Source organism: Numenius arquata, chromosome 7 (genome assembly GCF_964106895.1).
Source record: "Numenius arquata chromosome 7, bNumArq3.hap1.1, whole genome shotgun sequence".
NCBI classification, from domain to species: domain Eukaryota; kingdom Metazoa; phylum Chordata; class Aves; order Charadriiformes; family Scolopacidae; genus Numenius; species Numenius arquata.
Window position 1 is genome coordinate 61,704,965 of NC_133582.1, and position 16,502 is coordinate 61,721,466.

At 47.6% G+C, this 16,502-nt stretch overlaps 1 protein-coding gene across 1 annotated transcript in view; it reads left to right on the forward strand.

The window, feature by feature from the left end:
* The window catches only part of SLC25A13 (solute carrier family 25 member 13), a 99,019-nt gene that overhangs the window by 81,012 nt on the left and 1,505 nt on the right, over positions 1-16,502 (forward strand). The window contains exons 15-17 of the mRNA XM_074150208.1: positions 10,681-10,819; positions 15,927-16,085; positions 16,164-16,254. Coding sequence (XP_074006309.1) covers positions 10,681-10,819; positions 15,927-16,085; positions 16,164-16,254 — 389 coding nt within the window. The remainder of the gene's footprint in view (positions 1-10,680; positions 10,820-15,926; positions 16,086-16,163; positions 16,255-16,502) is intronic.

A 16,502-nucleotide genomic window follows, 5' to 3' on the forward strand; every position in this document is an offset into this window, starting at 1 on the left:
CAGTAAAAATAAAACATGAAATGAGAAAGAGCAATGAACTAGTTTACTGAAGTTTGCATTTTTTAGATTTTCTTTTTTTTTCCTGGATACCTGTTCGCGGTGGCTGAGCAAAATTTGCTACATTTATCCATTTTTAAATGGCATTTAAATCCATTTTAGACAGCACTGCGTTGCATTGAAAAGGGCAGTTATTTAATCACAAGCTACACGCTTTTGTTGGATCATTCATTTCAGTCCATTTACCTCCACAAAAAAAGCTGTAGAATGGTTTGGTTTTGTTCTTACTCTTCCGTGGCCTCTGCTTCTGTCTGTCCCCACCCCTCCACCCCGCTCCTTGTGCTCATGTCCTTTCCTGTGTCTGATTTGGATTCATTGCCAGCAAAAACTTGAGGGATTTGACAAAACTGGAGAATTTAACCTGGCAACCACAGTCATCCACCCACAGAATCACAGAATTGTAGGGATTGGAAGGGGCCTCTGGAGATCATCCAGTCCAGCCCCTTGCCAGAGAAGGTCCACCCAGAGCAGGTCCCACAGGAACGTGTCCAGGCGGGTTTTGAATGTCTCCAGAGAAGGAGACTCCACCACCTCTCTGGGCAGCCTCTGCCAGGGCTCTGCCACCCTCACAGGAAAAAAGTTCCTCCTCATGTTTAGATGGAACTTCCCATGTTCCAGTTTGTGCCCGTTTCCTCTTGTCCTGTCCCTGGGCACCACTGAAAAAAGACTGGCCCCATCCTCCTGACACCCACCCTTGAAGTATTTATAGGCGTTGATCAGATCCCCCCTCAGTCTTCTCTTCTCCAGACTAAACTGACCCAAATCCCTCAGCCTCTCCTCATCAGAGAGACATTCCAGGCCCCTCATCATCTTTGTAGTCCTCTGCTGTACCCTCTCCAGCAGTCCCCTGTCCTACTTGAACTGGGGAGCCCAGAGCTGGACCCAGTGCTCCAGATGGGGCCTCCCCAGGGCAGAGTAGAGAGGGAGAATGACCTCCCTCCACCTGCTTGCCACACTCTTCCTCATGCACGCCAGGATGACATTGGCCTCCTTGGCCACAAGGGCGTATTGCTGGCATCCTGTTGTCCACCAGGACTCCCAGATCTTTTTCCTCAGAGCTGCTCTCCAGCAGGTCAGCCCCCAGCTGTAAGCCCAAGAGAACCCAGGCCGTGTCAGGAGGCTTGTGTCCGAGTCCACCCTTAGTCACAGCTGGCTCCATCACCGGTTGTCCACCCAACACTTTGGCACTGTAGCCCCCCCAAAAAGTGGCTATCCTTTCTGCCCTCTCTCCTGTACACCAGCAACTGTTGGTGCAGCCACGTAATGACCTGGAAACTCATTAGAACGAAAGCCTCCTCCTCCTGATGCCTGAGTTTATTTCAAACCCAGACCAGGATGGTTGTACCCAGGCGAAGGGAGGGATGGCTCCATGGTACGGGGAACCCACCGCTCTGTCTCACAGGAGTTTTACGCTGCCTTGAGATGCTTGTGGAAGTGTCAGAGGGAAAATGCTGGTGCTGAAGCTGGCAGGTCTGGTGAGACCAGGCAGGGATTGATAACTCATTGCATCCAAGTCACCAGCCCCAGAAAACGCTGCCCAGAGATATCAATGCTCTAAAATTAATTTCAGAGGAGACTAGATTTTTGGTAGGTGCTACCTCCTCTGGTGGTGCTTCTGGTAAATTAATTTAGTGAGTATAATGACCAAGTGAGCATCAAATAATAATAAATGTTTTACTAATGAGAACTGAAATATCCCAGTCCACTTGGAATGTTTGTACTCTTAATGACTCAAATTAGCTTTCAAACTGTAAAACAGGAATGAGGATTTTGTGTCTATCTCAGTACTTTCCGTGCTGTTCACTCCAACATGAACAACTCTCATTTGCATCTTAAGTCTTTGGTTTAGCTTTGTCTTTTGTGCCTCAGGACACAAGGCTTATACCTCAACCCCTGAATGTACTTATTTTAGTAGATGAAGGACAAGAATAGGTACTTGTTTTATGAAACAGTTTTATTTGTGAATCTTGGAGTTTGTTTAGAAGCTTAATGGGCCTCCATGTAAGTATTCCAACTGTTTAAACGCTGATCTCTCTTAGCCATGATTTAGGACCGACTGATTCACTTTCTTTTGCAGGTGTTGAAAGCAAAATTCTAGACTTTTCAGGAATTTTCATTTGAAATAAATGAATGTAGGTTTTTTCCCTCCTAAGTTTTCTTTAAAAAAGTTGTTTAACAATGCAAAATTTAAATTTAGTATTTTAAGTCATAATTGATTACAAAATTTTTTGTTTTCATTTTTTTTCAGTTTGATACGGCCTGAATTTTTATTTTGCAAGGACTGCAGTGAAAATTCTCTTTATTTTCAAGAAATAAATCATCTTGAAAGCTGTTTGTACCACCGTAGATCAATCAGGCACGCTCTGCTTAGTTCCTGTGAATCTTTTATGCTTAAATTTGGGTGAAAATCTCTTGAGTCCCATGTAGTAGTCAGCAAGGAAGAATTTACTTTCATTAATTTTAACTGCAGCCAGAAGATGCGAAGAATTATGTCTGTCAGTCTTAGCTACATGAGGCAAATTCTTGTATGTCTTAACAAGACCTGCTGGTTGTTATTTGAATTCTTATGTTTTGTATTAATTTCTACCTATGAAGCACTTTCTGGGGATTTTAAAATAAAATGCCCACGCCGCCCCCCCCCCCCCCCCGATATAGGTAATTTCAATTTTTCTGTCTTGCATTAACAGAGATAACCGAGGCGCAGACAAATCTTCTGTCACATGTCAACAAATTTACAAGGGAAATGCTATGTAAACCCTTTTTGCATCCAGCTGAGTGGATCTTGTATTGATTATGATCATAATTATCCCAGCATTCTCGGCTGAATGAATAGCCATTTGAGGATCAGGGAGAAGCCGGGCTGCAGAGTTTTGATGCCCCTCTGTATTAGTGAGATTAATGTTCTTTTGGGTCAGTCTTTGGCATGTTAATGTGGTGCTTTACCATGTGAGTGACTCGAACCAATTCACAGTAGTAAGGTCTCTGCTTCACTGTATTTGCGGGCTTGATGTTAGAATCAGAATAATCTGTCCTGAAAGCCAGTCTGGAGGTCTTCTTGGCAACCCAACCCCGGTATTTGACCACCTTCATGGTTTATAACAAATAAACAAACAAATCAGAAAAAACAGTTACTCTTTTCCTCTTTTCTGGGCATGTTCCAGCTTCTGTCCATTGCCTCTAATCCTTCCACTGGGCACCTCCAAGAAGAGATGTCTTCTCTGCACCCTCCCTCCAAGTAGCTGAGGAGATGGGCTTGACCCAACTGGCTTGATGGCCTTGCGTTGGACTCACTCCAGTGTAGCAACGTCTTGTCTTGTACTGGAGAGCCCAAAACTGGACACAGGACTCCAGATGTGGTCTCACCAGTGCTGAAAGGAGGGGAATTCCAGAGGTGCACCTCCCTTGCACCCTCGCTTGAAGGGTGCAGCTTCACTGCAAAGAGGTATTGCTGACCCATAGGATCATAGAATGATTTGCGTTGGAAGGGACCTTAAAGACCATCCAATTCCAACCCCCTGCCCTGGGCAGGGACATCTCCCACCAGACCAGGTTGCTCCAAGCCCCCTCCAACCTGGCCTTGAACCCCTCCAGGGATGGGGCAGCCACAGCTTCTCTGGGCAACCTGGGCCAGGCTCTCACCACCCTCACAGGAAAGGGTTTATGTCATCTAAATCTCCCCTCTTTCAGTTCAAAACTGTTGCCCCTCATCCTGTGGCTCCCCTCCTGATCCAGAGTCCCTCCCCATCTCTCCTGGAGCCCCTTTAGGGACTGGAAGGGGTTCTAAGGTCTCCCCGGAGCCTTCTCTTCTCCAGGCTGAACCCCCGAACTCTCTCAGCCTGTCCTCACAGTAGAGGGGCTCCAGCCCTTGCAGTGTCTTTGTGGCCCTGTCATCAGGACCCCCCCTTGACTGACTTGACCTTTTGAAAGTAATAACAGCCTCACAGCAGACTATCTTGGCACCACTGGAAGTGTCTTTTCTGGTCTCAGGGGTTGTCTATGTGCCGATGGCTTAAGTGCTGTGTCTGAAGGTAACCCTGTGCTCCTGCAGACCTTTCTGATAGGTTCGTGGAGCCGAGAGGCCTGAGGGCAGATTTTACTAGTAAAAAAGCAAGGCAAAAGTAATTTCTCTGCCTTTTCCATGTACTTTGTCACTAGGTTTCCTACCCCCATTGAGCAACAGCCTCACAATTTATTTAGTTGTCCTTTTACTGCTGATGCACATACTTATAGAAGCCCTTTTTCCTCCCTCTTCACATCCTTTACTAGATCCAGCTCCAGCTGACCCTTGCTATTTCTGTGTGCCCAAACAGCGGTTCTGTATTTCTCCTGGGGAGCCCATTCCCACCTCTGCTTTCTTTTGACTTTCCACATCTGAACTCAACCATGAGTTCCCCTGGCCCTGACGTGGTCACTCAACCTTCTGCACCATGGAATGGACCTTCATAGTGCTTGGAGGAGACTGTCCTTGAAGATCAGTATTTTCTTGGCGCACCTTTGTGATTCTTAAAAGTTTTTGTTTGGGGGAAAATTGCTATCAGGGTGCATAGAGGTCTGGGTCAGATAATTTAGATCTCATCTCCTTCTTCCCCATCAAAGAAGTAAAGACCAGAAGGTCTGGAAAAACAGAGGTGGTTTTTTTTTTTAACTTCAACTAACTGTCCGTCATAATAGAGTACAACGATTTGAAATCAAAGCTTCCTCCCAGACTCCCTGTGCCTTCCCTAGGTGTTCAGATACCAGCGATTCTGTAATGATATGCAGCTTAGAAATAAAACGCTCGGTAATTCCAGCAATAAAATGATTGGAGACACACAGCTCGTTAGGCTGACTGCTGGCCTCAGCCCCTCTAGTTCTTTAAAGCTAGAAAGCAAATAGGGGTTTTTCTGCCTTTGTCTAAAATTTGGGACTACTTGTGTAAATAAGTATTTTAAAATGTTGTACTTCTCAAAATCCAGCTGCTCCTTTGCAGAAGGAATTTGCTTCCTCTGTTTGTCTTCTTCCTGCCAGTAATTGTTGCTGTGGAAGCACCAGGCCATGGAAGCTTGTGACTAGAAAATTCTTCTTTAGCTACAGACGTTCCGTAGATGACAGCTTTTCTTAAAAATATAGAGACGACGTATCCCAGTCAGGGAAAATAGCATTTAACCTAACATGAAATGTCATTTGTGTTGGCAGAAATGGGAAAGGATACATTTCTGATTTTATTTAGATTTTATTTAATTTCTGGTCACGGCAGAACATTGAAGTGATCGTAGGAGATTAGCTAATACATTTTCTGTCTCCTGCCTGTCTTACACAGCAATATGCATAAAGTCCCGTTAAAGTCATTTGAATTTATATTCTATTGGTTTCGAAAGATCATCTTTAAAGTGCTTACGTAAATACACACTGTAAGCATACCTACTTATTTTCTACATCATAGAAACTCATATCCATCTAGTATCTGCCATGAAATGTTTAATAAAATATCATTTTTTTATAAATAATCATTCTGAATAGTGCTTTACAGCATAACAGACAGTGCCCCTCTGTAATTCTGCACAGCGAGGTTATCCGGTGATCCCGAGACAACGGTGAATAATGCGGTAGTAAATGATTCTTGGAGGACAGGGTATGTTGGTTGTGGTAATGTCGATGATTATAATTACTAGAAGGTAATTAGCTCAGATTTGTGCTTTGGCACAGTTTGTATTTCCAGAACCAGTCAGAAAAGCTTCCAAAAGTCTCCTCTTCATTTTTTTTCTGGTTTTTTTTTTTTTGGACAACTTCATCAATGGGTTTGTGGTGTGTTGACCTGGAAAGTGTAATCTGGGTTGACAGGATGAGCGTTGAGCTCCCGCCTGGGAGCTTTGATAACAGCCCAGGGTATTTCACCTCCTGCAGCTGCGGCTTTACAGCGGGATGATACAAAACTTTTACTGCTACAAAACGGAACAGTAAAAGTTTTGAGTTACGTTAATTTGCATCCTCTGTGCCTATTTGTGACTGTGTTCTCCTACGGGAGAACCTGCTCTTCAGAAATTTTTCTTTGAAAATAAGCATTAAAAAAAAAAGCCCTTCCTCCTAATAAGTAAGTGCTATATATGTATTTTTTTTTTTATCTGCAAACTGAATGGAAATTGCTGGCACCGCATTCGAAATCAGGGTTTTATTCCTCTAACTTGATGTGCTAAATCAGTTTTGCTTATCAGTTGGTATCAATATACGTGAATGAAAACCTATAGCAGTTTTTAAGGCAATGTTATTTTACAGTAGAAAAAATTACAGCCCTGGAAAGGAAATGCTGGTAATATTTGACGGAGTGTTACCAAACCTGTTGGGTGCTGTGGGGGCTCCGATTCCAAAGGGTTAAGTCTGTAGTAAAACCCAAGAAGAATGCAAAATGATCAAGAAATGACATGCTGCCTATTGTTTGTAGCTATAGGATCAAAATAACAATTATACATGCCAAATAAATTCTAAACCTGTAAAGGAGGAGGAGAAAAGGGGGGTTGGGAGGGGTGGGGGGGTGGCTGTAAGTACAGGTGCCAGGAGCATTAAATAACCCTCCCAGACAAGGTGCACCACTGTTGTCTCCAGCGCTGCTGGGTCCCCCCCCCCCCCGCCCCGGCTCTGGCATTTTTCCCCCTGCCCCAGACAATGTGCATTCACTGCAGGAGACTGGGTTAAGCCACCGTCTCCCAGACCTGCCGGCTCCTTCTGCCCGGCCCGACACAGAGGTGCCTTTGTCACTCTAATTACCCTCCCCTTGTAGTAGAAATAGTTTGTTTAGAGCCTTATTCGCAGGTAGAGCTGGTGTAAGCAGGAATTAGCATGTTAAAGAACCTGCCCCAGCGCTGACTTGCTCTTATTTATCCCCATCTTTGACAGTCGGGGTGGGGGGGTGGGGGTGTGCGTTGGTTTTTTTTTCCCCTCCCTGGGTTTATTCAGTGAGATACTACCCGAGATTAAGAGCTTTAAGGTTATTAAAGGGATTGAAGATGGGAGCCAACTGGCGCATGGCTGGTGTGGAGGATCTCCCAACAATTTCATGCCTGGCAGGTCCTCACCTTGGCTGCCAGGAGGAACGGGGGCGGATGATCCCTTAGGACTTGCTGGGGATCGATTAAAACTCCCTTTTGGCTTTCAGCACCTTGTCCACATCAAAAAGGTGCGAGGAGGAAAAGAAATGTGTTTTGGTTTTTTTTTCTTTTTTCTTTTCAAGATACTGTGGCTGATCTCCCTAAGCCTTCCTAATTGGCCGAGGCCGGTTGCGGATGATTAACTTGAAGTTAAATGAGGCCTTGCTTTTAAACATGCTTTTCCCAGACTTTTAAATGGGACGAGGAGAGGGGGGGAAACTTTAGACTGTTGCGATACTGGACCGGGGCCAAGCTGGGTTATTATTAAAGTGGATCCAAGTTTTAATCCAGGTTTGGTTTACACTGAGCCAACTAAGTTGATGGACATCCCTCCCTCTCTGCATACCTGAACGTATATTATTAGTGTTATTAACAATACGCCGTTTCTGCCCCAAGAAAAAGAGCCTTTTAACGAAGGGGGGGGAATATGAGCGGCTCGGGCCGAGTTAAGAGTTGCTCGCCTTTGGAGTTTATTGATTTCCTTAAGTTATTTTAACTCTGTCAAAGATATTTCGGAGTATGAAAAAAACGCAGAGGAAAAAATGCGCGCGGTGTTTAATGCCAACATGGCCAAGAAAATACCAGTAATGTGTCCCGAGGGCAGAGGCGGTGAGATTTGCTCTGAGGAACAGCATGCTCTGAACATAAATCTCTGAAGAGACCACGTTGGGCTGTGAGTGTTTCGTAATGTTTCTGTGAGGTAAATGCAGTGCAGACGTTGGATCATTAAAAAGTTGGGGTTTCATCCAGAACTTGATAAAGCCCGAGTCCTTTCTTTTTATGTCCAGATAAAAGGTAAAGTGTAAAACAGGTTTCTATTGCGCAGGAGAGACCAGAATTTGGGGGGTGACCTGCTGGAGAGCAGCTCTGAGGAAAAAGACCTGGGACTCCTGGTGGACAACAGGATGACCAAGAGCCAGCAATGTGCCCTTGTGGCCAAGAAGGCCAATGGCATCCTGGGGGGCATCAAGAAGAGTCTGACCAGCAGGTGGAGGGAGGTCATCCTCCCCCTCTGCTCTGCCCTGGGGAGGCCCCATCTGGAGCACTGGGTCCAGTTCTGGGCTCCCCAGTTCAAGCACGACAGGGGACTGATGGAGAGGGTACAGCAGAGGGCTACAAGGATGCTGAGGGGCCTGGAGCATCTCCCTTACGAGGAAAGGCTGAGGGACTTGGGTCTGTTTAGTCTGGAGAAGAGAAAACTGAGGGGGGATCTGATCAACGCGTATAAATACTTCAAGGGTGGGTGTCAGGAGGATGGGGCCAGTCTTTTTTCAGTGGTGCCCAGGGACAGGGCAAGAGGTAACAGGCACAAACTGGAACATGGGAAGTTCCATCTAAACATGAGGAGGAACTTTTTTCCTGTGAGGGTGGCAGAGCCCTGGAAGAGGCTGCCCAGAGAGGTGGTGGAGTCTCCTTCTCTGGGGACATTCAAACCCACCTGGACACGTTCCTGTAGGACCTGCTCTGGGTGACCCTGCTCTGGCAGGGGGTTGGACTAGATGGTCTCCAGAGGTCCCTTCCAACCCCATATCATTCTGTGATTCTGTGAATTCTTCTGTCTCTGGTGCATACAAAAGATTCACCTTCTCTGTGCCGTCAAGGCAAAGCTATGGGCTTTCCAGGGAGCTTGGACAGGAGAATCCAGCCCAGCATCGCTCTGTTTTCTGGCTGATAACCCCCTTCAGCACGGGCAGGCAGTGCTTTGAGGGCCTTGGTGGCATTTTCCTTCGTGGATCTCGAAAGGCATAAGGAGAACCAGCGACTGGCAGCATAAATCAGACAAATCCAGCTGAGCAACAAGGCAAAGAGTCTCCATGGCAGAGTCGTTAACCTCCAAAGGGACTGGCAGGGGAAGCGGTCGCTTCTCAGCCTGAAAATGTCAAGAAATAAGCTGAGAATTAAGGTGGAAATCAGCTGGGGTTGGAGCACTGCCCCCACCGCCTTCCGTACCTGGGTCTGTGACACACAGAAAGTCTGACTAGAAGATCCAATGGCTGGTTTTAGATAAATCTTGATGTTCTCAGAGGGATTCTCTGACAACAAACAGGACTTCTTAGCATCTGCTGTCATCTGGCTTGCGAGACCTTGTCTCCCCTTCGCATGTCCTGCTCGCCTGCCCCAACTTCTCTGTTCTTCTGACACCTTGCAGCTCTTGAGTCTTTGCTTGATAACCAGCATCCAGCTTGGATGAGCACTGTACTTTAATGGCTGTTATATTACAAGTGAAGCTTTACAGATACCTCCAGGCGTATCATTAGGTTTAATTAAATTCTGTGGATGTTAGCATGTCCCCTGTGAAATGGCTGGCCCTGAGCCATGCCCTGGTAGACCACTACACAAGAGACGTACGGTCAGAAAGGCACCCTGGGAGGGCTCATGGATGAACCTCAAGCAGTTTCACCACAACTCCATCCCTCGCCTCAAAAAGCAAAGGCTTAGGCTCATCCATGACCATCATGAAGACCAGGCTGGATGGGGCTTTGAGCAACCTGGTCTGGTGGGAGGTGTCCCTGCCCAGGGCAGGGGGTGGCACTGGATGAACTTTAAGGTCCAACCCAAACCATTCTATGAACCACTTCTTTCTCAAGCTTGAAAGATTTTACCTGTTTTCCAAAGCCACCTCCTTCCTGTTTGTCCCTTCCCGCTGGTCTCAGTCCTGGTGTGTTGAGGCTCTGGTGGCCTCTGGATCTCTGTACTGAGGACAGGCAGACTGCAAGTCCCTCTTGCTGTTGGAACATTGATGTTATTTTGGTGTTTTATTTTAGTTGACCTTCCCTAGTGGCTTTTTTGCTTTTCCCCTCGCTTGAAAACCAGGCGATTGCTTGCTTCTACCCCAAAACTTTCCTTGCCTGTTGGCTACCCACTTAGGTTTGAAGCCAGCGTGGCTGGTAACGTTGTTGGCTGGCTGTACCCCTTAAAAAATTGATAGCCAGGCAAATTTAACCGTGTCAATCATCCTGTTAGCCTTCTGCAAAGGAGTTTGTGTTAGGGCCCTACTCTCTTTCTTTCCCTCGATTTATGTTGCATTATGAATTGCAATGTCTATATGGATGTATGGGCCGGGCAGTGTTTTCCCCGAAGTATTTATTGTGAGTGGGAACGAGAGGGGACAGACCTGTCCCGTGGCTCAGGCTTCTTCAGACACGTCTTAAAACTCCCGCTGTATCAACGACTTAAAGTTCTGCCAAGGTGTTATCAGGGTTTACTCCAGCACGGAGCATTTTCTCTATTATCAGCAAATAACTCCAGTACCGGGGAGGGAGGGAGGACGAGCAGAGGAGATAAATGCAGTGACAGAAATTACGGAAGAGAAACAACACGCAGGCGCTCCTCAGCAGGGTGAAATACATGGATTTCTCCAATTTTTCAGGGGAGAAATTGCTTTTCTATAAGCCCTTTGCAACAAAACAAAAAACCCACAGCCTTGCTCTGTTCTCTTACGTTCATAGTTCATCCCGTTAAATCTGCTCATTCTCCAAACTTGGTCTCTTTTTCCACACAGGGTGCTAAGGCCTGTTTTTTGCGTGACATCCCCTTCTCTGCCATTTACTTCCCCTGTTACGCTCATTTGAAAGCTTCCTTTGCGAATGAAGACGGGAGGGTGAGCCCTGGGAACCTGCTCCTGGCGGGATCAATCGCCGGTAAGTGCCCAAATTCCTTTTTTGCGTGGCATTTCTGAAAAGCTCTGTATGCATAGAAGAACTATATGCAACTATACCATATTTTGCAAACTTATGCCCAAATAACCGAAAGCCGCCGTGCTGTAGAGGGAGTTGATGTTAAAAATAAATATACCGTAAGTTCCTGGTATAATCACACTGTTCAGAAGGCAAAAGAAGGGGAAAAATTTAGGTGCTGATGGTTTTTTATCCTCTGTCATCATTCCTGGTGGAGGTACCGTGCTGGTTTGGGCTGTGTCTGACTGACTGGTAATGTTTTGTTGAAATAAAATGGTGGCATTTGTGAAATTCCTCACCATCAAAGCAAAAATCTTGAATTTTGGTCGTGGTTTAACCCTGGCCAGAGACTGGGACCACACAGCCGCTCCTTGCTCCCCCCGCAGTAGGGTAGGGAGAAAAAGGGGGGGAACAACGAAAAAACAACAACAGAACCCACTCATGGGTTGGGATAAAGACATAATTTAATGGAACAGTAACGGAAGAGGAGGAGGATGATGATGATGGGACAGTTTAATAGAACAGTAACAGATGATGATGATAATAATAAAAAATATCATAAATATATAAAATAAAGTTATAAACCACAAGTTGGTCTCACCACCCAATGATTGATTGCCCAGCCCATCCCGAGCAGCGATCGCAGATCCCTGACGCCCCTGGCCACCCTACATTTCTATACTGAGCCTGACATCTATGGTATGGGATATCCCTTTGGCCAGCCCGTCCTGTCTGTGCTCCCTCTCGGCTTCTGTGGGAAGCCAAATCGTGCTTAACTTGTCCCAGATGCATTGAATTTGAATGCATCAGAGCCTGAGGGAAAAGGCAGAGACGCTCTTGGTAGAACTCCATCGTGTTCCTCAGGGTCTATGTGGTCTCTCCGAGCTGCCTCCAGCGTGGCCCCGACGGGCTGCTGGGACCTGGATGATGGAAAATGATGGTGGCATGAAGCCAGTAGAGATAGGTGGTCTAGCTATGCTTTGTTGTTTGATTTTAAGCTTTCTTCTCCCTGGGGAAACTGTTCTTGGTCAGGATTATACGTGGGGCCACATCTTTTGAGGAGCAAGGACCTTTTATAGCCTGTATCTGGGTTTAGGATAGAGCTAAGATGATTGGTGTGTCTTGCTCTGTGTTCAGTAGCTCATGGCCCAAAGAAATCAGCCTGGCACGAGGAAAACCAGCTGTGTTCAAATCACTGGTGCTTAAACCCCCACCTTGTCCTCTCCCTTGTCCCCACCCCAAACCAGCCTCCGAGCCCCCCAACAGGAGCTTCCAGCCAGCTTATTTCTCACCCACTTTAACGGAACGAAACAATTTTTGAACTTAGATCATATTTACAGACTTGAAACATAAGCTGGCATTTTCAAGCCAAGCCATTTCTTAGATTTTCCTATTTTTTTCTCTTTCTGGCCATTGTCAGGTGATTGCAGACTGAGATAACTGTCCCTTTGAAGCTGGGGCACAGAAGGGGCCCTATTGATAGGGCTCACCAAACCAGGTAGAATGTGGATTTTATCCAGGGCTTCCTGTGAATCCCATCCTGGGTGAACTCCCATGAGCAAACTACAGCGTTAAAGACGCGAGGCTCCTGGTGCTGTTTACAAAAACAAGGCATTGCTTTTATTGGGCACAAGTAGAGCGTGGCGGGGGCGTGTGTGTCCGCTCTGGTTTAGCCACGAGAAAGCCACGGGGAAAGACAAGACAAAGCCCCCACCACCTCTGGAAACGCTGGCTCAGTCCCTGGGCTGATGTCTCTGCTCTGCCCGGGGGTCTCACCCCATCGTGGGAGTTGGGACATGTGTGTGAGCTCCGTCCTCCCCATGGCCCATGGAGCCAGGATGTTCACCTGGCCGGGCTTGGACACGGGTCCTGTCTCTGCCTCTCAGTCTCCTGACAGTGTATGTGAGAATCCCCACAGATAGTCCACAGTTTCTGATACTCGGTTTTCTTTAATCATAGAGTCACAGAATGGTTTGGGTGGGAAGGGACCTTAAAGACCATCAAGTCCCACCCCCTGCCCTGGGCAGGGACACCTCCCACCAGACCAGGTTGCTCCAAGCCCCCTCCAACCTGGCCTTGAACCCCTCCAGGGATGGGGCAGCCACAGCTTCTCTGGGCAACCTGGGCCAGGCTCTCACCACCCTCACAGCAAAGAAGTTCCTCCCCACATCTCATCTCCATCTCCCCTCTTTCAGTGTCAAACCCTTCCCCCTCCTCCTATGGCTCCCCTCCCTGATCAAGAGTCCCTCCCCATCTCTCCTGGAGCGCCTTGAGGGACTGGAAGGGGCTCTAAGGTCTCCCCGGAGCCTTCTCTTCTCCAGGCTGAACCCCCCAACTCTCTCAGCCTGTCCTTATAGGAGACAATAAACAACATTTAAGCAATGTTATTTCCGTTATTCTGCTGCTAATAAGCAGTTCCTTTCCTTTCTGGGTGCCAGTGCCAGGGACGGGCGTCCTCCATTCCCCAGAGAACTTTCTCTTTCCCTCTGATTCCCTCCATCTTTTTATCACAAAATGGAAGCCAATGATTGACAGCCCAATTTAAGCTTTTGTTTAATATTGCAATCAAGAGCGATATTTTGTGTTTGCTTTTTGAAGTGAGGAGAAAGGGCAGGAGGATTTCCCTTCTCGCAGTCATCTCACCCACAGAAGTGAATGCATCCAGTAAAGTGAGATTTTGCTGGTGAAGAAGAAAAAGAAAAGGAGACCAGAGGAGAAATGCCGTGTATGTGATATCATTAGCGAAGCACTTTGGGATCCTTTAGGGAGAAAAGCTTGGTTTAGAGTTAATGTAGATTAGGACAAGAGGAAACGGCCTCAAGTTGCCCCAGGGGAGGTTCAGATTGGATATTAGGAAAAATTTTTACACTGAAAGGGTTATTAAACCTTGGAATGGGCTGCCCAGGGAAGTGGTGGAGTCACCATCCCTGGAGGGATTTCAAAGCCGGGCAAACGTGGTGCTGAGGGACATGGGTTAGTGGTGGGTTTGTCAGTGTTGGGTCGATGGTTGGACTTGATGATCTGAAATGTCCTTTCCAACCTGGGCAATTCTATGGTTCTATGATTCTGTTTTCTTCCTTTTCCCTGTTGTTGGGGACACACCCATCCCATCCAGCTCCATCTGCTGCTGCCTTGCCCTGCTCTCCAGATGTCTCAACCTGTTGTGCCCTGGCATTTTCTGGGGAGATGATCTAATATCAGCTATGGGGTTTCTCCTTAATTGGCTCCACCTGCCTATTGTCTCCACAAACTTCCTTCTCCTCCCCTCTCTCCTCTTTTTTATTGTCCGTTCCTGCTGTGCCCAGTGTCTCGTTTCCATCGTAGGCTCCTCGTGGCAGCGACCTGTAAGTTTTTGTCTGTAGAATCACAGAATGAATGGGGTTGGAAGGGACCTCTGGAGATCATCTAGTCCAAGACTGTAAAGTCTTTTGTCTTGCACACGTAGCTCCTAAAAACAGGACTGGAAACCTCTTTAACTGCAAAATGTCCTCAGTAATAAAGAATGAGGAGCGAGGAGGTGGAAGGCCCTGGGCAGTAAAGCAGAATCGTTTCTAAGTACGTCCTTTGGTTTTCCTTGAAAACACTGGTTGGCTTTTGAAGGACAAAAGTCCAGCTTTAATTTGAAGGCTCAACCCATATCCCGGGGCGGGTGAGGGTGAGCGGAGAGGAATTTCAGCCTTTCTGGAGTTCAGGAACCTTTCCCGGGGCTTTAGCAGCTGCCTGCCAGGCTGAGCACCCTGCAAGTGCAGACTGTGCCTTATTTTGGGGGGTCTGGGAGAGGAGGGGGGGTTCTGATTCGGGTGCTATGCACACCCCTCCCTCCCCCGGAGCAGGGCTGCGGGAAGGGCGCCCCGGTGCCCGATGCCAGATCATGCTGGTTTGGACAAAAGTTGTTACAGAATTATTAACCCTCCCCCCCAAAAAAAAACAATCCAAAAAGCAGAGGAGATTTATGCATCTCCATCTGCCCACGTTGGTTTGGAACAGACGCAGAGTGGAAAAGTAATAAAACCAGAAGAGACAGTGTCTTCTGGGTACCGTCTCGGTGCACTTTTTTTGGCTTTTTTTTTTTATTTTTTTTTTTTTTTTAATTCTAAACATGGGCAGCCCCGGTTTGGATAGGAACGAGTTTAGGAATACCGCCCATTGGCAATTCGGTGCATTTTTTTTCTTGCTCTCGGTTGATTATCCGCCAGGGTAAATTTAAGTCTTCCTCCAAGTGTCACGCTGAGGATGCCAGCGGTGGCTTTGCAGCTGAGCAGAGCCGTTCCTCGGCAGAAAAAAATGACCCTTTTTTTGCAAACCTGGGCTCTCGTGCCTTGCTGAGGTTACCTGCTTCTCAGTGACATTTCTCTGTGTGTGTGTGTGTGTGTTGGTGTGAGTGTGCACGGGCCACTCTAGCCCAGCGCACAACCAGAGTGCCAGGAACCACCGAGAGGTGGGAAAAGGAGCAGGAAAGATCGACCTCACCTCCAAAAACTTTGTGCAAGTTTCTGGTCAGCGCTGAAGAACCCAGGCCCTGCCTCCCCGCTCTGCAGGACACGGAGGATATGGTCCATGGAATAGAGTCATAGAATGATGGAATTATTTGGGTTGGAAGGTACCTTAAAAATCATCCAATGCCACCCCCTGCCCTGGGCAGGGACACCTCCCACCAGACCAGGTTGCTCCAAGCCCCCTCCAACCTGGCCTTGAACCCCTCCAGGGATGGGGCAGCCACAGCTTCTCTGGGCAACCTGGGCCAGGCTCTCACCACCCTCACAGCAAAGAAGTTCTTCCCCAGATCTCATCTCAATCTCTCTTCTTTCAGTGTCAAACCCTTCCCCCCCGTCCTATGGCTCCCCTCCCTGATCCAGAGTCCCTCTCCATCTCTCCTGTAGGCCCTGAAGTTCTCTCTGGGTGAAGCCATGTCCACAACAGCTTCCTCTTGTTGCTCATTGTTCTTCTCAGCTTCTGCTTAAATCAAACATGGCTGGATTGTCCCGGTGTAAGGACGAAAGGCAGGGTTACTGGGGGTAAATGAGGTGTGTAGCAGGTGGTCCCCCCCTGATGGTTTTCGTGTTGTGTGTAGGTATGCCGGCGGCCTCTCTGGTGACCCCTGCAGATGTCATCAAAACAAGGCTCCAAGTGGCAGCCCGGGCGGGACAGACCACCTACAGCGGCGTTGTGGACTGCTTTGCCAAGATCCTTCGTGAGGAAGGTCCCAAGGCTCTGTGGAAAGGAGCGGGAGGTGCGTAAAAGAGCTTCGATTACTTAGTGATTTCCAGTTGTGGTTTTTGTCACTTAGGAACTCTTCTTTTCTTTCCAGCTCGGGTATTTCGGTCTTCTCCTCAGTTTGGTGTAACCCTGGTGACTTACGAACTGCTGCAGAGATGGTTTTACGTGGACTTCGGGGGAGTGTAAGTATGTGGTGTCTGAATCCGCCTGGGACCCTGAAGCTGCACCGTGTGGGTCTTGGTGCTCCTCAGTATGTCACAGAATGATACGGGGTTGGAAGGGACCTCTGGAGATCATCCAGTCCAACCCCCTGCCAGAGCAGGGTCACCCAGAGCAGGTCCCACAGGAACGTGTCCAGGTGGGTTTGAATGTCTCCAGAGAAGGAGACTCCACCACCTCTCTGGGGAGCCTCTTCCAGGGCTCTGCCACC